The sequence below is a fragment of the Hydractinia symbiolongicarpus genome, chromosome 9 (assembly GCF_029227915.1).
Source record: "Hydractinia symbiolongicarpus strain clone_291-10 chromosome 9, HSymV2.1, whole genome shotgun sequence".
NCBI classification, from domain to species: Eukaryota; Metazoa; Cnidaria; class Hydrozoa; order Anthoathecata; family Hydractiniidae; genus Hydractinia; species Hydractinia symbiolongicarpus.
In genome coordinates this window covers 14778955-14801769 of record NC_079883.1, presented here as the reverse complement: position 1 = coordinate 14801769, position 22815 = coordinate 14778955, and the positions used below count along the sequence as shown (strand labels likewise).

At 32.8% G+C, this 22815-nt stretch overlaps 1 protein-coding gene across 1 annotated transcript; it reads left to right on the top strand.

Moving 5' to 3' along the window:
• The first annotated feature begins 2 nt into the window (after positions 1 to 2).
• On the top strand, positions 3 to 22505 carry LOC130656312 (uncharacterized). Its single transcript, XM_057459144.1, has 23 exons — positions 3 to 569; positions 1705 to 1773; positions 2003 to 2062; positions 2263 to 2317; positions 3230 to 3429; positions 5291 to 5444; positions 6355 to 6456; positions 6542 to 6663; positions 6872 to 6955; positions 9061 to 9124; positions 9704 to 9781; positions 9964 to 10211; positions 10497 to 10562; positions 10689 to 10761; positions 10923 to 10979; positions 12253 to 12394; positions 15089 to 15312; positions 16505 to 16689; positions 16954 to 17049; positions 17833 to 18047; positions 18354 to 18394; positions 18539 to 18635; positions 21599 to 22505. Exons 1-23 carry the CDS (start codon positions 420 to 422, stop codon positions 21972 to 21974), a joined length of 2958 nt encoding a protein of 985 aa, XP_057315127.1. The 5' UTR covers positions 3 to 419; the 3' UTR covers positions 21975 to 22505.
• Positions 22506 to 22815: the final 310 nt, after the last annotated feature.

Genomic DNA, 22815 nt, shown 5'->3' with positions numbered 1-22815 from the left:
ATATTAAAGCTGAAAAGTTATATAAAACGCTTCCCCACCCCTGAGAGTGAAAAATAAGAACATCCATCAGTCACCGACAACGCATTCAAATGTGTTTATGAAAGTTAACAAATCATAAATTTCGGGCCAATTAAATTTGCCATACAAAACAAGCCACACGAAAAATTGTCTTGCGTATGTCATGCTTGCTCCAACTTTTCGTTAGTTTCGCCTACGTCTTGGTTTAGTTATTTATTTTTTTCTCTCCTCCAGCGTTCTTCCTCGTGTTTTCAAATTGTAATTACCAATTAATAACCTTTTTAACTGTTGTCATTAAAAGACTTTGTAAAGCAAATGTTACATCGTCAAGAACATGACATCAACAAACCACTCGCTACATTTTTAAAAAGATACTAATTGATTAAATAATTTATTCGATCATGTACAAGTACTGGGTTTTGTTTATCTGCTTATATATGTGTGAAGTTGATTCTTCATTCCTTGGTATTTGTTCAAACTATACGAATCAGGCTATATCCGGTACTCGACCCTGGCACATGTGGGGTCAGTTGTATTCCTTCTGCATTCAGGTAGGTTATTTATTTATTTTATTTTTATATATATATTTATATATATATTTATTTTGAATAATTGTGTTTTAATAATTAATTGCCTTGGTATTTGATGAGATATTCAAATAAAGTTTTATGCTCTAAAGATCTTTGTTTATTTGATTGTTGCTTCGTGAACACATTTTCACATTATCCTCATTACAAGTTAATGTTGAATTAAATTCTTGCAAGAGTAATATGACGCAACAAAAAAGTTTGCCTGATCAGTTTTAAAAATAGGATGCGTAAGTTTCTAATACCGTAATTTCTCTTTTCAGCCCCCTCACTTTTTTAGCCCCCTCCCTTTATTTACCCCCATCTCCCGAAAAAAAAAATAAAAAAAAAAAAAATAAAAAATAAAATTAAAATAAAAAAGTAAAGGAGTCAAATAAATTTGACATTATTCGTTGATTTAACGTCATATACAACGATATCCACACGCTTCAGCTTTAATTTTTTCTCCCGAAGTTTTTTTGCAAAATATCTATGGTTCTTTTTTTATAACGGGCTGTGTATGTTCCAGGCACTACAAGTCCATCTTCCAATTTTCTCTGATCAGTTGATCCGTTTTACGTGACAGGAGAGGAGTGGTGTATGAAGGACGTAGAACTTCTGTTAGATGGAGATGATGATGAAACAGATGAAGTTAACATCTTATATAAATCTTATATAAAACTAATTTGAAAAATAGATATTATGTTTAAAATTCTATTATTTATTTATGCCCCTCCTGTTTTTTATCCCACCCCCTTCAATTACCCCCCACCCCATGCTATCTAATATAGAGATGATCAAAGAGGAAAAATATTTTTTAAGTGAAATTGCAATCAATTTTGGAACAGGCCTTAACGTGGTTAATTTAATATTTAATAAAATTAAACGAACGCAAAATGTTTTATTAAATGTAACATGTAGGATGATATGTCGTGGCATCAGATGTTGTTGTTTGGTCAGCGTGTTTCACCATTTGTTCTAATAAAGCAGTATTTAAGCTTGCAGCCAACGCTCTTAAAGATATCGTCGGTGTCTTGGTATCTCAAGGAACTTTGGTTGTGAATGGTAATGACATAATAATTTAAAAATAGAGATGTTGTTATTCTTATTGTTTTTTTAGTACGAATCCGCCAGTAGAGATCAAGGTGCATCATTGGACAAAAGTTGCAGCAGCACTGTTTGTAAAAATGTTAGTAGTTAATTTCTGTTTAAAAAAAGAATTATAAGGTTTTGTGGGATTATGTTAGCTGTTATTATCAAGTTGTGATATTCAAGAATCCTTATTTTGTTTTGTTTATGTAATGTAAATAACTGAACTATCATAAAAATGATTCACATAGTAGATATCCATTCGTGATTTCCAGCTTAGCAGGTTTTTTAAAGAAGAAGAAATCTCACGTGCTTATTTATTATTTTAGTGTGTATTTGCATGTCAGCAGCCTTTGCCATTCAATGAAACCTTGTGCAGAAAGAAGTGTGTAAGTTGATGTTTATATTATTGCTCAATCAATAACAAGTTTACACAAGAACTCGAATAACTCTGACGAAATTTGTGGAAAAAGATTTAACAGCTTTGAGGAAATCTAATGAAATACTATTCTACGTAAATTTTTTAATGTTATTGGTATTCGTGCCGAATTAAAAGTGTGACTTTATGTTATTTTTGTAATACTTCTAGAAATCAAGAGCATGTGACACAGGATGTCAATTTTTTTGGAACGTAACAAATAATAGTAAGTATTGTGTAAATGTCCACGAAAAAGTTTAACTAATTATGAATGCATACGATTTTACATACGTTAACCTTTGTTTATGATATTATCGCGAATATTATAAAATATTTTTGACTATCAAGTGCATGAAATTAACAGGAAAACAGGGCCAGGGTTGATTACTGTAGATAAATATTCAAGAAAAAAGAAGAAGCAAAATCAAGGAACATTCCAGTATTATTTACCCTTGTTCTTTCTCTAAACAACTATGAAGAACTTGATTATGAAAATTCAACTCTAATAAGTGCTAAATCGGATATTAGTTTTTTTTGCATAGTACTGCTGAAATAAATACTTTATTGTTTGATTTTACTGACTTTCTAATTTGTAATTCCTATTATTTATCCCGGCACACTTGTCAATAAGAGAGTAGTGTAAAGCTTTTGCCTGGGCACAGAAAACATGTGAACGAACGCTTTTGTCAGTAAATCAGTCATTGATTAATATAGACGTAACTAATCACTGACTTAAAAATTTGTTGACTATTTAATGCTCTTAAAATGAGTCCACCTAAATTTGAATTTAAAATCAATCCAATTTTCAATCAAACAATTCAATTGTAATTTTCGCTAAACTTAAACTGCAAGCTTTAATTATCTCAATGTTTGGAATTGACTACCATCAATACTGCCTATGCAAAGATAAAATACCCGTGAAGGAACGCCCTGCGAATGGTAATGATGTCCTAATAGGCTCTAGATTTAAACAGTCGCCTCATTTTAGAACAGGCATTTACTAGAATAAGGTACCTGAAAGAGGGAGGCGTTTATTTAAAATTATTACGAGTGCAATGCAGGATTAATTTTCCCAAAATCAAGAAATAGAGGGCAATTTTAAAAAAGGGTTTTTAATCAAAGTCCTACTATCATCTAGATGTTAATGATCCAAAAAACATCCCAAAAGTTATAAATACGAATGTAATCATTAGTAACAAAGCGATCTCAAATATTTCATTCGAATGGGAAGAAGTAACATCCGCTGCGTCACCAACATTTAGTAGTGTATATTTAGTCACCCTTTTCTTGAAGTTTAAAAACAACCTGTTTTTTCCAAGAAAGAATGTACTCGGACTTGTAAGTGTTTTATTTACTTTACTATTTATTTTTTTCGTTATATATTTCTTTGATGCAAATCAGTCACGGTAATATCATAGAATGTGTTGTTTAAAGAATTACAATTAATAATTCTTAAAAAAAATCAATCCGTTAAAACTAAGTGGATAATATCACATTTCCTATTTGTTTTTTCCTCTGCACGTCTTCTTTTACGCACAAACACCGGGTATTATTATAGGGACTAGATGGGTGGCCCAAGGTTTAACAATCAGATGGGGTGCTATAGTACAGATATACAGTATGTCGTAAATGGAGTATAGCTTTTAAATCGATACAGCGTTGCGGGTATATTTTAGAAATAAATAAGAATATACCTATTATATGTATACTCACAAAAAGAGTTCCTGCAACTTCAGCTAAACTAAAACACAGACAAGAGCCTGATGTTAACCCGTCCAACTAAAATAGATGATTTTATTTGTTAAATAAACTTGACAGTTCACACACACAACCTACAAACAAATTTTAGAATTTACTGCTATTTAATATGCTATAATAGATTATAAAAGTGTGAATCTATTCTTTCTGCTCAGTGCTGAGTATGAGAATAGGATTAATATCTTCGGTGGTTACTAGTTGATAAATGACTGAGCTTGCATGAATTTTGCAGCTCAGATGGGAGCTTTAAAAGCACTAGGACCCCCTTCGCAAGACCCTCGTGTGATAAGCAGTACCAATAGGAACTGAAGAGGCTATCCTGGGTACACAATCTTAATAATAACAATTCTACGCGCCTCACATTTTTGGGGAAAAAAATAGGTGGGGACGTTGTCGACACCACGATTTTTTCTCAAACAAAAACAAATGTTATTAGGATTACCCCAATTTCAAAATTGCCAACAAGAGATTACCGTCAGCTGCTGTAATAAAACTCATTGTAAAATGTTTAGCGTAGTTGTCGGTAAACTCTATTTTTACGCGAAGAAAGGATCTCATTTTTTTGAAAGATAACAATGTTTACTTTGCAAAAATAAATTCAGTTTTTCATATAAATGTAAAAACGAATGTCAAAACATTCGAGATTTTGAAAAATCTCTAAGGAACGCAGCGTTAAAAATTATTTTTGTTAAAAGTGTTAACGCTGAACGCAGTGCATTTAGGCTTAGTGCTTTTTATGATCCCATTGTAATTCTGGTACTCGACTATATTGCTTTAATAACTTTGTCTAGACTAAAGCAAAATCGGTACACTTGGTACGGTATAAAAGGGAACACAATGGAGACAATAAAATTTATATCAGCACTTTTTCTGTGACGTTATCAGAGGCTTGAAATTTGTCCAAGATACCACATCTGCTTAAAATCAATAACGAATTTTAGCATTCTGTTTAAAGTTTCTGACAACCAAATAAAAGTTACTTAACATATTTTTGCCTAAAAATCCGACTTTTCCCGATTTTCAGGTAAAATCCGGAGATATTTGGGGAATTGGACTAATCACGTGTTCACAATTTACAGGATGATTTTCCTTGATGAAATAAGGTTTTGTTGCAAGTATCAAGTTTGAAAGATACTCGTAACATTATATTTCTCCGTATTTAAGGATTTCATAGAAATCTTTAGGGATACTCTCGAATAATAGGCATTATTTGAGACTCTGAAAGGTATGAAACATAAAGATTGGCACGCAGATGCCTAACAGGTAAACATGAAAGCTCAGTAAGTATCATAAACATGCAGCTTAATAATAAAAAGGCTTTAAAAAAGCAGAATCCGGAAAAGGCGGAATCCCCCCACCCTTCCATATTAAATAGGGTTAAAATTGTTATTCTTAACACTATGGTGTTAAGAATAACCCAGCTTTACCTTCCAACTCTTAGACAGCACGCAGTCACATATTGGTTGGTGTAAGGGAAATTTGTTCAACTTATGGTTTTTATGGAAGGTTCCAAAATGCATCTTACACATTACGCGTCGTTCCAATCAACTTCAATGGTTATTTATCAAATAATTCAATGGAGGTGACATTCACAGGTAACTTTGGTTATGTGAACCTACTAATTGGACATCTCTTGTGAGAGGGCTATAAGAAAACACTACTTTCTACGTCTCTAATAAGTAGCATGTACAAAAAGCGACGGTTAACATTAAAACAATAACATCAGTATGAGAGATCAATGGTCGGTGTGATAACAGTTTCAGAAAAGTTTTTTCTTTTTTATACTACTACTACAGTTGACTCTCCCTAATTCGAATTCGCACGGGTTTTTTTTTTTTTTTTTTTGAATTATAGAGAATTTCGGATTATAGAAATTCAATCTTTATTTTCATAGTTTACGCAAAAAAGAAACTCTATTTGAAAAACTGTTAAAAATTTGATTGCTTTACATTGGAGGGATGATCTCTTTCGACAATACGAGTTGCTTCACCAAGTGCTTTTCTCAGGACTACACCAATGTAATTTGAATTTGTCAAAGTTGTGTTTAAAATCTAAAATTCGAATTAGGGAGGAAATTGTGCTGAAGGGACAGAAAAATTCGAATTGAAAGTTTTTTATAAGAGTTTCTTAAGGAAAATTGACGGTGACTGAGCTCTTGTTCGAATTATAGAAATTTTCGAATTATAGAGATTCAAATCAGAGGGAGTCAACTGTACTAAACAGTGTCTTTAAAAATAAGATTGTAGCATCGTTTATTTCGTTTAATCCTAAAAATGTTCATTAGAAGCTGTAAAGCAGACACTATATATTTTCTTTGTTTCTGGAATGATACAAATAAGTAAATGTTAGAATGAAAATATTTAAAGCAAATAAGCACATTCAGTTTCAGTTAAAAAAAGAAGATGTGGATGCATTTTAACTTAAACGGTTTTATTCTAACCCTCAAAAATATTTTTCTTTTTTTTAAATTGCAATTTTAAGAGTGATAGCAATCAATCTTTGTAGACATGCCACGAGCAAGTGCAGTTCGAAGTCTTACTGCCCGTCCAATAAAATTGGATAAGTCGGATCAACTTTGGTGGAGAATCAATTGGCTGTCGCCTTTAGGTAAAAAAAATTTCTTCCAAAATAAATACACATTGTCGTCCTTCTGATAGTTAAAAAGATGTTCCAATAAATTATTTTTTTTTAGATCGAGAATCAAAATATCTAATACAAGAATTAGAGATAAAAGGAAAAATAGTGAAATGCGACAGAGATAGCTTTGAAAAAGCAACTGCTGCACCAGCATCTACACCAGAAACGTTTTCATATGTATGTAACTTTTGAACAATATTTTCTGCTACTTTCTATATCAAAGTAATCCATGAGTGATCCAAATTTTAGCTTTTCTCTTATAAACAAACCAGAAATGTTACCTTATTCAAAAGAAAAAATTACCGTATATAAAATTCTAAATATTTTGCAAACACCAATCTTTCTTTAAAGATTTTCGTTAATGAAATTGTTTTGTTGTTTGTAGAAGCCGCTTGAAGCAGACTATCCTGTAAATTTTAACTCATTTTTCAAAGGCGACCCTTTAAAAGGATGCACCTTGGAATTTAAGGCGAGTCTATTTTTATACTTTTCACAACCTGTATCGTGATCAAAATGTCTTTTATACCGCATTTACACTTGAGCACTTAGGGGCTGTTCACATGGAGGCAGGTTGGCTCGGCTAGCCGGGGTGATTTTCATCTCGTGTTCATATGAAGTTTTTTACATCTCAGCCAGCCGGGATTGAAAAGTTGCTTACATTTCACAAAAGATTCAAATACAATGATAACAAAAGAATATATTTCAAACTTTACATAATTGATGAGAATTTTTTTAAATCTATTGTTAGGGGCTGTTCATATGGAGGCGGGCTGGCTCGATTGACCGGGCTGGCTCGGCTAAGCGGGATCTCGCTGCTATTAAGAAACACATGAAAAAATAAAAGTGTGTTCATATGATAACCGAGCCAGACCGCCTTGCCGAGATCTCGCTTGTTTGTACCGAGATCTCGGTCAGGCGGGATCTTGCTGCTCTTAAGAAGCGCATAAAAATAAAAATGTGTTCATATGACTGCCGAGCCAGCCAAAACAGAAATAATTTTTCTGTTTGCACTCGTGTATATTTAAATTATTGTTGCGAAGCTACCGGAAAAAAAACTTTGGGAAAATTTGCTGTTTTTATTTTTTTATCGTGTTCATTCTGAATGCGTAAAATTTGCAAAATTTAGTGTAAACGCATTTTGTATAAATTTCTATTTTTAGTAAATTTACCCATGGAGGCGGATAAATAGGTCCGTATAAAGTATACTAAAGTATAAACGCGGTACAAATGTCTTTGAATAAAACCTAAAAATATTGTAAAACACTGATTTTGCTAGTTTTCCTTTAGTGTATGCAGTTGCAGGTACCCTTTACATATTTTACATTACCAAACAAATTTAGCGATCCACATTTTAAGTTGCTAAGAAAAAATAAGCCTTTTTACCTTCGAGTTGCTTAGCTGGGTTGCTTAGCACATTTATCAGCTCAAAGAAAAAGTTATGGTTAACCCCATTTGGTCCGGGGGTTTTAAAACATATTTTGACCGGGGGTACTCCCTCCATAACTTTTCATAGGGTTCTCCAAATTGAATTAAATTTAGCACACTTATAGCACATCACAAAAGGAACAAAATGGCGGCAATCTAGGGACCCAAGTGCCTTCCGGAGCACGACACTTTTCACGAGTAATGACTGATTTCATCCATAAAATTCGCCACTTATTCATCATTGGATACAAATCTTGGCCATAGCTTCTGGCACATTTCCTACAAGTTTTTCTAAACAAAGTTATGTTCGTTCTGATATTTCTTCTGACTGTTTCACAAGTGATGAAGATAAGAAACCTAAAATGTACAAAATCATACACATAAAAGAATATACATCATGGTAAAAAAATTATTCGATTTTTCTTTCTTTTTTTTCTTGCACTTTTTTTATACTCGTTTATAAGTGCACCCGTGGATAAGCGCACCCGTGGATAAGCGCACCCTCGGATAAACGCACCAAAATCTTGTTATCACCACTGATAAGCGCTGCTTTTGATTTCGGCATTTTACGGTACTCAACCTTGTTTAATTGATTCAATTCGTTGTGGAAGTATTGAACTCCCCACACTTGCAAAATCCTCTGTAGCAATCTAGTGCTTAGAGGATGTGGGGCTAAAAATTGCTAAGCAAGTTTTTTAAATTCTGATTAACCTCTTTTTTAAGAGTTTTTGCTTTTTTAACATCGTTAAATCATAAGAATGAGGATGATTGTCGGTCAAACTAGATCGTTTGTCACTTGGTTTTGTTTAAAAAAAAACGTGTAATAAAAAACAATTATTTTATATTTTTTACGTCATCAAACAACCCACATTAAGGTCGAGAAGACCCTAAAATATGAAAAAGGCTGGACAAATAAGCCCTAGATCCGCACCGATTGTGCCAACCTCAAAATTCCCATTTGTTTTATCAATAATGTGTTTATAACTGCTTGTGGCGACAAACTCATATTTTTGGTCCAAGATCGTAGAAAAATTTTAAAGTTTTTATTGAAGATAATTTCATCTTTTTCAGCTAGCAATGTATTAAGTAATAAAGGCATAATAAAGAAACTCGGGGAATGTAATAACTTTCTTTTTTCAAAATTCGTAGGCAACAACAAAATATGGATCATGTTTATTGGGTAAATCTATTACACACACAGTCATGTACGAAGGTGAGAATTTTTATTTAAACTATCTTTATATTTTGCAATTTTTTATATTTTAACTTTTGGATGTTTCACAGTTACCATAAATAATAAAAAAGCCCCATGCCGAGTAACCATCTAATCGTATTTATACCAGGCCATTTGTGTCTGGAGGGGTGGGGGTATTTAGCCACATTAAATATTTCGTGCCTTAAGCTATGCTGATAAATCTTAGTATTCACTTTAAGCTATCCTCCTAGCTTTAAGCATTCATGTAATGAACTTTGCCCTTTACATTAACTTACTACTAGTCACCAGCTCCTTAAATGACCCAGTGTTCATTTCTATGTTTTAAAACAGTAAAAGTTTTCGTAAAATTTTTGTGGATATTTATAATACGAATGATGGCCTTTTTTAAATTTTTTAGAAACTTAATTTTAAGAAGATGAAAAGTCCAGTGCAAAAGTTAATCTTCTGAGCAAAAAATCTTGTTAGGGTACATTTCTAACAAAAATTAGTGTGTTCCACAGACGTTTTAAATATCAATTTCTGGATGTTCACTTGCAATATGTAAACATTTTGATGTATTTATCAACAACTCCATAGGTTGTCACCAACTTCAACAAAACCCTTGTCCAGTAGCTATCACTACACCAACAACGACCACACCAACAACGACCACACGTAAGTAAAAATAGCCAAACTTAGCAGGCTACTAAAGTACACTTGTCGACAACGGGCTTACTTAAGAATTGAGCGGCAACGGATCTGAACAAAATTTGTCTTGCTTATTAAAAAATCGCGTAATGTAAAATGACTGACATTCGTAGTGGTAATAGTAATTTTACCATGTTTTTCTTTTAAAGGACCTACAGACCAACCACTGCTAAGCAAGTGGATAGAAATCACAGCAATGAACAGAAAGTGCTCCAACTACACAGCAGTACAATGTCCCCCAAAACTCTGTAGAAGTTGCATACAAGTTGAGTACGATATTCTCGTAAAGTGGCGAAAAACAGTGACAGTTACACCCATAGAGTATTTTCTGTTAAGATGGGGTAAAGAAAAAGTGCTGGGTTTTGAGAATGAGGAAAATAAAGTAATCGTGGAGAGGGTAAGATTTTTATTTAAAAGATTTGTGATAAAAAAAAAAGTGTACACTTGCTTAGCTAACGTCATGGCAACGCGATTGTTTACCTTAATGTTTGTGATGCAATGTATGTGAAACCATATGAATTTGTAGCCACAATGTTGCTTAACCTTTTTAGAACAATGTTTTTATTTTTAAACAACATGTATCCGAGATGCAAGTCAGCGACACTTTCCAACACGTTTTCGCGATATGCAGGTTTAAGAGAATCAAAATGTAAACTTTAAATTTAATTTATTATTTATTTAGAACAAAACATCTTACTTAATCGAAAAATATAAAACTAGCACGAAAGACGGAGATTTTGGCGTCCATGTAAGCGGTCCTTCGTTCTTTTATTTTCATGGGAATCTTGATCTTTTTTTCTTCCTAGTTAGCTGTAAATTTTAAAGAAAAGTTAATTTCTGTGATGTCTGTAATTTTGCCTTGTTTTTCACACAGATATTTGTTAAAACCAACACATCGCGCACAGTTAATATTCCTGATATTGGTTATGCAAGCATCGTCTTGCCTGGTTTGTAAAAATTTTCACTACTATAATTTTTACATAATTTTGTATAATTTTTATAAGTTTCTACATCTAATTTCTTTTCTTTAAAAATAAAAATAACGTACAATACATATAAATGAAATACCCTCGCATTAATATAGGATATTTTATTCACGTTAATTTAGGTCCTGATGGCAAAAATGAAACACTTAACATCACAATACCGGTAGAGCAATTAGAGTGTAAGTTAATACAGACCTTTTTGAATTTCCGCGCCCGAAGGCGTAGGAAATTCTTTAAAACCGTCGTTTTTTTCTTTTGGAGCATTTTTAAAAGAAAACCGACCCTGGGATTTCACTTTCTCCTGAGAGGAGGATAGTATTGGTTTCCAACTGCTAACTGACTAACTAACTAACTAACCCTGTCGCAAATGGTCAATTGCAACGTCACAGATTTAAACTTCGTCATAAGTCATCTAAATGACGTTTCAGGCCAAAATTTGTATTTGTTTTCGACAAAATTTGGCACAGTTAACAAAAAACGTATGCTGAACATGATGGTGACATCAAAATTTTGATTTTTTGGCAACTAAATGCCGTTTAAGACCATAAACGTTTTAATCGCAAGACTTTCAACCATGAATGATAGGCTGTATTTTTTGTTAGCAGTTTCTTTTAAAATGTGAGTTTATTATGACACGTTTCGTTTTGTTTGCGTTTGTTGTAAAATATAATGTCACTTGTGTGCTTCTTCAGAGTTTCATGCACCAAACTTTTTCGAATGTTTGGCACGATAACACAACGAATTATCAGGTTGACATCAAATATTTTGATAGCGAGCGAAAATTGTTTTCAGTTAAATAAAAAATTCTAATAACAATTTTTAGTAATTTTATCCAGAGACGCATCAATGCGTCACGGTTGTAAACGGGCTCCAAAACAGGCTGTTAATTTACAACTTTAGTGATTTATACAAAATTCGAGCTAATTGTGATAAACAGTTGATGAGCATTGATATTAAAATGTGATAGTGGTACATTTAAAATGAGTAAAAAGTATAAAAAAATTCCTATCGATATTTAGTATTTTAAATATAATGGATATAAACTCTTGTTTTTAAATCAAATCTTTTGTAAGAAAGTCTTACCTTATCTAGTTTCATTTGGCAAGATTTATTGTTTTGTTGGACATAGAGGTAGTTCGACAACACTGCAACACTAATACAACAAATATTTTGTATACATTACCTCATTGACGCTAATTGATGAAGCATGTTATTAGAAATGTTTTCACTACCATTGTCCTTTCTTGATTATCAAACCAATGGACTGGAGTTAAGGTGCTTATTAGCGCTCTTGCGTTAACACGAATTTGGCTCATTGTTTCTATTGAAATTTAAAAGTTCAGAAAAACTGTAATGCTTTAAAAAATACAGGGAATATTTCTTAAAAAGCGTTACATTAAAAGGCTCTTTAACGTAAACAATATTTATATTTATAATTATATCATGTTTTAGCACAGATGGATAAGAACAAAAAAACTGCTATATCAACAGTCGTACCCATACTTCTTATCACCGTAATCGTAATGTTGGTATTTTTGGTGAGACGTAAGACTGCTAAAAGAAAGCCTTCTCTGATGACAAAAGATAATATTGAGTACGTATTTAATATGGCGGTATTTATTATTGGATTAATTGTCAACCTGTGGAAAAATCCACAGGAATTTGCCCATTGTATATATTTAATGCATAAGTATTACGTGCACATTTTTCACTTATTGGATAAAGCGGTGGGACAGTCATTTTGATCACACAAACGGGCATTATCATAGTGAACTAGTTGTTTTTCAGTAGAAACTCCACGGGAATCTGCCTGTCATACATAATTTCTGCCCTGATATTTAGTACATCTTTGTTCGCGTTAAGAAATTACTATGCAGTAGTCAGATGGTTCCTAGAAAAAACCAGCCACGGAGTAATTAAAACGCAAATTCTTCCTTATCATTAGAACCAAGCTGAACACAATATTATGCCAAAATTTACGACAAAAACATGAATGTAATTTTCTCGTGAGATATTTAACAACGATTAATGTGTTTCTACCGCTGGATCTGCGTTAAGAAAGGGAAGTTTATTATTAGCTCTTAAGAAGCTAACTTTCACAATTTCTTAGTTGTTTAGTGAAAAGTATAATCTACAAAAATTCCCCCAAAATAGGCACGTCTAGCTTTAAGCAAAATTTAGACGTTCTTATAAATAATAGATAAAAAAAATCACGAAATAAATTCGAATTTATATTTAGTAAATATAGAACAAACTCGATTGATCAATTTCAATCGAAAGGCAGAAAAAAAAGTCAATAAAAAATTCAACTTACAAAATTCGTAAAATTTATTGTTCTTCTCATAAAATGTTTTTATTAATTTTTAAAAAGGCGCGAATAACAAAGTGATGTTGTTCATTGTCTGTACGTAGCTATCTATAACAATGAAACTATATCGAGGGAACAATAAAAGTTAATTACCCATGACTGTTGCGTTAGAATTTTTTTTAAATTAAACAAAGCCTTTTGTAAAAATGCACAAAGAAAAAAAGAGAAGTTTGAAATAGCGTAGCGTTAAGATCAAAAAGTTTAAGCTGCATGTAACCGTTTTGAACACACAAATAACATACAGCTTTTAATAAGACTAGTTCTTAACCTGTGGAAAATCCTTCGGGCACACTATTTCGTGTGCCTGAAGCACGACGTTTTTCTAGTGTCGAAACGGCGGTTTAAGCCACAATTAACTGTATGACTCGACATTTTACGCCCAATGGAGCGCCTAATAAGACCTGTAAACTGTGCAATACATGCAAGTGAAGCGTTTTGTACAAGGCGCACACAATATTCCGTGGAAGTTCAAAACATAATCATGACAGCGGCTGAGAGCGTGCGTAATACCCTTTTCAGAAAGTAATTACTGCAACTTCGGTTTCAGTTAAAACACAGAAAAAATTCAGTTGTTACCCCATCCAGCTAAAAAAATCCATAATTGGATCGCTCTAGTACAGGTATGCAGAATATGTCGTGAATCGAGTAAAGCGCACACAACTTTATGGTGCTTCCAGTGTAATTTATTTTTTTTAATTGACTTCTCCGCGGCTGCAGCTGAAATAAAAGACACGGTTTATAACCTGTTGCTACCCTATCATAGCAAAGATAGTCGACCAAATTTCTTTATTTTGCGAAATAAGGGGCTGTTAAAGTTAAAAAAAAGTGATCGTAAAACTGGACTGAGCGCTTAGTACAGGTAAGCTGTGTTGCACATCCGTATAGGAGTAATACCTTTTCCAAAAAACTTGATCACAACTTCTGTTTTAATTAAACTCAGAAGACATCCTGTGGCTACCTGCTCTGCTTTTACTAAAGCCAAACCGTCTGATACATACGTAAACCCCTTTTCCCAAAAAAAATTTGTTGCAACTTCGGTTAAAATATATAAATACAGGAAACGGCGTGTTGTTACCTCACCCAGCTAAAACAGTCATTTACCAATTTTATTTTGTGAAATAAGTTTTCGTGAAATTAGCTTATTTTTACAAAATTAACTGTGAGAAAAAATAAACCCTGTTGTCTCATTGTATTAATAAACTAAGACTTCTGACTACGTTGTATCACATTACTACCAAACTGCATTTAGCATAAGAATTATTGAATAAGAATTTTGGTTCAGTCATGTTGCATTTGGCTACTTTTACGTTTTAGGTAGAGGTTATCTAAAGGGTTATCTAAAGAGCTAAGTATATACAACCCGGGTACGAAAGAAAATAATGTTTACTAGGATAAAAACCATACACCAAAGTGATTAAACACATTAAAAGAATGGCATAATAAAAAAGGCTAGCTAGCTACCTACTTGGCTTCCCTCAAAATCTACTTATGTAGTAAAAATCTTAAAATTGGATTGTTTAATATTTATATGTAACTAAAAAACGTGACATTATATTTATCATAACATATAGAAAACAAAGGTTACTAAAATAATAAGCTTTTAAAAAATAAAAAGGTCACTTTTTGACCTAAAAACCCTAACTCGATACCGCCGCACCACTTCCGAACCAAAATGACCTTCGTAAGCGTAGCCTTAAACATGGATTAGTCAGTGATCGGGTTTTGTGAATGGTCCAGTTACTACAGGTGAGCGACAAGAACAAAATCCGTAAAAACCGGGTACTGCGGGGATTCCGAAATAAAGTTCCTGCGCAACCCTTTTATAACACACAGACAAAATACGACTAAAGAGAAGTTGCAACTCAACCTTTGGAATAAACAGAATGGTTTTGATTACTGATTTTAATTTTATTCATCCAGGTTATACATGGAACAAGATGAAGTAAAAGAAATGTTTGATGAATGGGAGATTGTCCCGACACACATTATGCTTACTGAAAAGATAGGCGAGGGAGCATTTGGAACTGTTTTTAGTGCCACTATAAATGCGGATATCTTTGTGAAAACAAATTTTGCAAAAATGAAGGGAGGTGCAACATTACTTACCCAAAAGGATCCAGAAGTTGCAGTAAAATTGTTAAAAGGTAAGTCGTTTATTTCCTTGCAACAATTTTTTAATTTGTAGTTTTAAATTAGGGAAATGGTGCCCCAGGTATGGTAATTTTCTTAAATAAAGTCAAAATGTCATATATTACAAAAAAGGTCTAGGCAACAATGCCAAAACACATGGATAAACTTGATTTTGAGCACCTTCTGTCGGTAAGGTTGCATTACTGCAAATAAAAAATAACTTATTCAGCTTATGCGGCGAGACCTCGATGTTAATTAGTTGTTGTAAACCTTACAAAACAAATAGTTTTGCATGACATCACAAAAAGTCACAAATAGTAATACTTAGAACGAAGAAAATATGTGAAATCGAAGGAAAAGAATAAGTTTTTTATACCCGTCAAAGAAACTACAACAAAAAAATTTGCGGGAATTAACTTTCGCAAATAAAGTTAACCCCCGGTAACTCGAACCTCCGGGAAAATTGTCCGATTTAACGAATGTTCGAGTTAAAGGAGCTCCTGTTAAGTCGATTTTGGTCTAAAATGAGATAGTAGTTCAAGTTAAAGCAATTTTTTCCAGTAAAAGTCACCGGGAAAAAGGTGCAATATGGCGATAAAAAAGCATGCATGTCCCTTGTAATTTTAATTTTCTTAACGGACAACATTATCTTTATTGCATCACGAGTTAATAAAAACTAAAATAATAATCTGATATTTGACTAATCTTGGATTTTCTTTTTTCGAGTAAAAAGTTCAAGTTCATGTTATCCGAAAACATTAACCTCGTGAGGAACCAAAAATGGGTCGAGGTTAATGAATGTTCAAATTATCTGAGGTTTGAGTTACATCAGATTTATAAGGAAGTATTAACGAAATTTCACGGGACCCAAGTAAATTATTTCTAGTAATAAAATTTATCCGGAGTTCAAGTTAACAGGAACTAATTGTGGCTTATTTCAAAATGTTTCGCGGAAACAAATTTTGCCTAAAATTACAAAATCCCTAAAATGTTTTCCAATGAAGTAAACCAGGAGTTGCCCAATCACATGTTAGTCAAATATTATCAACAAATTGTTACATTTTTACGCAAAACTTTGAGACTTAATAGTACAATTTTTTCTTTGCTAACGAAAATTGCGAAAACAACTTATGCCACACATACTTATAAAAGCATGTGCGTTATGTTTCAATGTGTTATCTTCAAACTGACTTTCTTTTGGTTTAGATGGTTCAACTGAAGAAGAAGAACGCGATTTTAGAGAAGAAATGTCTCTCATGAAAGAGATTGGCTACCATAAAAATATAGTCAATCTGATTGGTTGCAGCACGGTCAACAAACCGTTGGTGCTAGTTGTTGAATATATGAAAGAAGGAGATCTTTTGAGTTACTTGCGAAGAAAAAGAACCAAGGTATGTGCACGCAATAAATTTTAATCGATAAAAAAGCTATCTATTGATTCGATACTCAAAAGGTTCTAACATGGGGCATACGAAGAGATCTAAGTTTCATAATACCACAAAACATTGAATTTTCCACCTGAAATTTTAAACTTTCACACATAAAAATAAGTTGTGATGGTTTTTTTTGCTAACATGTAATTTCCCTGAGTTATAACTAAAAACTGTGACTCTCATCTTCTCTAGTAACCCTATTATTTTCCACGATAATTTTAGGCGTCACTCAGCGATAGCAAGTATTCAGAGGACGATGGTTGGTCGCTTACTGCTGAACGCGTTTTGTCTTTTGCATGGCAAATAGCTGCTGGAATGGTCAGTATTGTCTTTATGCATAGTTTTACTGGTTTTTTTAAATACCTCAAGTAAATTAATTTTCGCGAAAAACAAATTTTCTCAAAATTGGCAAGTCCTAACATTTTGCGAGAATTAAATTTTTTAAAATTGGCAAGCATTATTTCTGGCGTAATTGACAGAACTTGCGTAAAACGTACGAAAATTAATTACCTCAGAAAATTAATTACCTCAGAGAGCTTAAACACAAAAAACGTTTTTTCGAAACTAATGCAATTTATCGTATAATTTTAACAGCATTAACTTTAAAATAAATAAATTAGTATCTTTCCCAACATAGTTTCCAAAAATAAAGTTAGAAACTATGAAATTTTTGCGGGCAATTTTTGCTGATTTTTAATTTATAAAATATTTGCAGAATTATTTTCGAGGATTTTGGCAAATCCGCAAAGAGAAAGTTAAATAGAAGATGTTTCTCAAAAATTTCCTCCACATGTTCCCTTAGGATAACAGATTTACGTTGCACGTCTAGTGTTTGTAAATAAAATATTTCTTTTATTTACAAGTTGCTATGGTAGGAAATAGAAGCAATACATTGGCACTGCCTCTAATCATAATATATAAAATAGTTTTAATTCAGTGATTGTGTGTGATGAAGGAATCCTTTCTCGCACTTTTTTTTCTTCCCGTCAAAATTACAATAGTTTCAACGAAAATTATTAACTGGAATAATACAGAATAAAAATTTGATTGGTAACATTTTGTATCCGAGGTATATATATGTAATTTTTCTAAAAATTACAGGAATATCTTGCTTCGAAAAATCTAGTACATCGTGATTTGGCTGCCCGTAATGTATTGGTTGGTGAAGACCAGATAGCTAAAGTTGCCGATTTTGGATTAACAAGGGCAGTTAGTAGCGATTTAATTTACATGACCAGTAAATCCAGAAAGTTACCAGTGAAATGGATGTCAGTGGAAGCCATATTTGATCAAGTGTTTACAACTTTCAGTGATGTGTAAGTATATATTAAAATTTAACATTCTCAAGCTCTTTTAATCTATCGTCTTTTTAAGTATACATTGAAATTCAAAATTTAAAAAATATTGCTGTCAACCGTTTTTGTATGTAAAACTTAAGAAAAGAAATTTTTTCTAAGAAGAATTTTTTTGCAATTTAAACTTTTTATTACAGAAATATATTCCTCGAAAATTTATAAGTCTTATTCGCAGCCATATTTCACCGTATCCTATTATTTGATCGCTGCATAAGGTTACCAGCACCCACTGGACAGTTAAGAAAATTTTTAAATGCATTTTTATAGATGGGCTTACGGTGTTGTGCTGTTTGAAGTGGTAACCCTGGGTAAGTTATTTTAATTGATGTTATTATGTTTTGTTTTTACGCAGGGGTACATACTGGTTTGAATGCCTTAGTTGTTAATAAAAAACCTTGTCGATAAATGCTTTTTAATATAAAATATTTCCTTTCTTTTATCTTTTCAAATAGGCGGGACACCTTATCCGGCAGTTAACAACAGAGAATTATTGACCATGTTGAAATCTGGATACAGAATGGAAAAACCAGACAATTGTGCGGATGAAATGTAAGTAGCTAATAATACAAGCTTTCGCAACTCTTTTCCTTCGTAACAAATTAAACAATTCATTTGTAAGGTGCGTCTTAACTCTAACGAGGGATTGGGTGAGACAGAGATGGAAAGAAAACATGAAAACATAGAGTCCTTAAGCATTAGCTCAAAATAAGACATGTAAAGCTTTGTACACATAAATAAAGACAGAAATACTAAAAATCACATGAAATTTTAAATTTTCACATAAGAACAGGTATTGAATAAAGGAAAACTTAGACTAAATTTTTTGTAGCAACCCGGTAACAATGTGATTTAATAATTCTTTCAGCATTCTCCCCACCAAATGTCACACAATACAGCAATTTCTTTAAGAAAACAAAATGAGACAACAATCTATATTATAATGCCCGTATACGTCTGTCCGTCCGTCCGTCTGTCTGTCTGTCACGCAAAATGGTAGCTTAGCTGCGCAGGTAGCGAGACGCACGCAATGCGGTATAAAAAGACTGGCAAACCCGTGGATTTTTCCACGGGCTAACGACTAGTTTAATATATTACCTGTGGTGTAGCTATTTATAAATATGACGTGTCCGAATTGTAGCTGTTTGTCTCACAAATTTGATGGAGGCTTATAAAATGATGTTTATTCTTTCTCGAGTGCAATGCAATTTTAAGTTCTATAACATGATGCTGCGCCAGTGGATCAAATCTATATTTACAGCAGCATTTTGCGTTGCGCATGCTGACACAAGAATTTTTATTACAAGCTCGTGAGCTTGTATTAAAACGCAAATGTGTCCTACAAGAATAGAAATTTTTGCCTCTCTGAGCACCAAAAAGTATGCTGAACATGATAGTGACATCAAAATGTTAATTTTTTGTCAACTAAATGCCGTTTAAGACCATAAACGTTCCATCGCGCGACTTTCAACCATGAATGATAGGCTGCATTTTTTCTTTTTTCTAGTAATATGGTTTTTTAACTAAAGCTATTTCCTTTTTCGAACAATTAAGATCGTATATTGTTTTTCTTTATTTTGCTTTTTCTCACTACGTGACTTTCTTATACCCCGTTGTTTTTTTGTTGTTGTTGTTTTGTTTTTGTTTTTTGTTTGTTTTTTTTTGGGGGGGGGGGTTACTGAATTTCAAAAATTTTAGGTGGAGCTTGTGGTCTTTCTTCTTCCTGTCAGTCAGTTTACTCCAGACTGACCTAACGAAAATTGAAATTTCGAGGAATTTTCTATCAATATTATTGCCTATCCGAATAGCAAAATATGTCGTGTCTAACTTCGAGAATTTTTTGCCTCTCTGAGCACTGACACGGGAGTAGTCGTTTGTTCGAATCTCATCTTGGTAACTATTTTTACTTTTTTTTTCTTTTTACTATCTCGCCTGCGAGGATGTGTTTCCAACTCGTAACTAACTAACCAAATGGTCAATTGCAACGTCACAAATTTAAACTTCATACCTAAACTCTCTAAGTACTTAAAAGTCATCGGCCAAATTTGGTATTTGTTTTCGACAAAATTTGGCACAGTTAACAAAAAAATTATGCTGAACATAATAGTGACATCATAATTTTGATTTTTGTCACCTAATTGTTATTTTAGGCCAAAATTGGACCAAAAATTAAGATTACTTTATTTTCGACAAAATTTGGCAAAGTTAACAAAAAAAGTATGCTGAACATGATAGTGACATCAAAATGTTAATTTTTTGTCAACTAAATGCAGTTTAAGACCATAAACGTTCCATCGCGCGACTTTCAACAATGAATGATAGGCTGCATTTTTTCTTTTTTCTAGTAATATGGTTTTTTAACTAAAGCTATTTCCTTTTTCGAACAATTAAGATCGTATATTTTTTTTCTTTATTTTGCTTTTTCTCACTAGGTGACTTTCTTATACCCCGTTGTTTTTTTGTTGTTGTTGTTTTGTTTTTGTTTTTTGTTTTTTTTTTGGGGGGGGTTACTGAATTTCAAAAATTTTAGGTGGAGCTTGTGGTCTTTCTTCTTCCTGTCAGTCAGTTTACTCCAGACTGACCTAACGAAAATTGAAATTTCGAGGAATTTTCTATCAATATTATTGCCTATCCGAATAGCAAAATATGTCGTGTCTAACTTCGTAACAGAAATCACAATTTCATAGACAGCTTTTTATAAACTTTGTTGGCGAGGTTGTTTGCGTATATCATACGTCTTGTTTATTCTTATTATGGAATCACGTGTTTCTTTTAATGTGAACAAAAATAAAATGCAGTATTTCAAGATGACAAAACAAAATGCAAAAGTCATACAGAAAGGTGGTGCGCCGCAGAGAAATGGTTGTTATTGTGAGTTTAGCTTTAGAAATAACACCGCTTGTCTCGTTCCTGGAGTTAAAAGGCGATTTATAGCCAAAAAGACGGCTACTTCTTAACAAGTAGAGAGATAAAAACTAGGCGTACTTTATAGGTCAACCACAGCAATTAAAACTAAGCACAACGCATCTTTTGAAGAAACCTCAAGTAAAATTGACGCTATCAAAGCAATCGCTAGAAACTAACAATTTATCCATTTTATTACACGTTAACAAACTACAACAAATTACAGCATACTATATTGTATTCGTTGAAAAGAAGTTAAAAACCTAATCAAGCAGATTACAATAATATAATAGTGTCAGGAAATTGGCACCCATTAAAAATAAAGTTTGTTAATTTCGTCACAATTAGTTAGCTAATTTTAGATACGTGTATCTCATACACGTTGCAAACATAAGATCTTTTACGCCTCCCGTAGCGTCCCAGAACATGGTAAACTCGATTTTGTCATATCTTTTTTTTGCAAAAATGTGTTATAGTACATTGTTTAGGCTGGTATTAAAATTAATTTTTGCCCTGTTAATTTTCTTATTATTAGGTAGATTTTTATTAAGCAGGTTTTTAAAAAATTCGTTCGTTCGTTTTTAAGTAAGTTTTTTTCTGTTATTTTCCAGATACAATATAATGCTGCATTGTTGGCAAGAAAACCCGTTGGAACGACCGTCGTTTAGTGAGCTACGAGAACATCTTGAAGATATCATGTGTAGAAGTGGAAACTACCTAACATTCGACATTAACGAAAATAACACATATTACAACGTGTCTTCTTATGACGAAGACGAGGACGATATCGAGTTTGACGATGAATTTATGAAAAAACCCATTCAAGTTAAAAAATGGGAAGAAATATTCAAAGACAAAATATTATCAAAAAATAGTCCAATATTATTTGAAAATGGTGGCCGGTATACTAAGCGTAACACAGATTCTATTGAAAAAGCGTCAAACCCTTATGTTAATTCCGGATTTACTGATTCTGTGATGCTATGATGTTTTCTTGTGGCTAATCATGGAAAGAAGAGTTTTCTTTAGTTTAATAGCTTTTGAACATTAAAGTTAATATGCGATCACATAGAGTCGAATCAGAGAATGACTCAGCTGTTTTTTTTTCGAGAATGCAAGTCTACTACTACCAGGAAGTCTGTTTTGTTTCTTGTTCGTCTGATTTTAAGTTTAATGTTACCACAATTTCAATCATTGTCACATTTTCAGTGATAAAAAACTGCCAAAACTAGACGTTTGGTCTGATCACTTTGTCTAGACAACAAAATAATCATAGGGTACCGGCGCACTATAAAGTTGTCTAGGATTGGATTGAGGATTGAGACAACAATAGACTCTCTTGATTATCTCCCTATTGCGAACATGTATTTTTGTTTCCTGCCTCTGCATTTTTTCTACGTGTATCTCGAACCTTTATTACGAAGTTGAGGGTGCTTTCAACTTCTAACTTGTAAAATATAAAAAAATTGATAATGTAAATTGATAAATTTGTAGGAAAATTGTTAATAACCATTTTGATGGCGTATGCATTTTCTTACAGTCACGATATGAGGCGTCTAGGCTGAACCCGAACTTAATTTTCCTTATTTCAGAAATCTAAAAATTACATTCCAGATACAAATTCTATTTTTATTCAGGACTTATTCGGACCTAAGAGTAAAAATATCGGGACTCTTGAATCCAAATTAGCTAACGTAACTTTACATCTATATTATAATGCCCGTATACGTCTGTCCGTCCGTCTGTCTGTCACGCAAAATGGTAGCTTAGCTGCGACGGGCGAACCCGTGGATTTTTCCACGGGCTAACGACTAGTGTAAATATATTA

What these genes read in the sequence shown, in the direction of transcription:
- LOC130656312 (XM_057459144.1), top strand. Translation starts at nt 420, where the DNA reads ATGTACAAGTACTGGGTTTTGTTTATCTGCTTATATATGTGTGAAGTT. An exon ending in CAATTGGCTGTCGCCTTTAG is followed by an intron (nt 6,457 to 6,541) that starts GTAAAAAAAATT and finishes ATTTTTTTTTAG; the next exon opens with ATCGAGAATCAAAATATCTA. An exon ending in ACACACAGTCATGTACGAAG is followed by an intron (nt 9,125 to 9,703) that starts GTGAGAATTTTT and finishes ACAACTCCATAG; the next exon opens with GTTGTCACCAACTTCAACAA.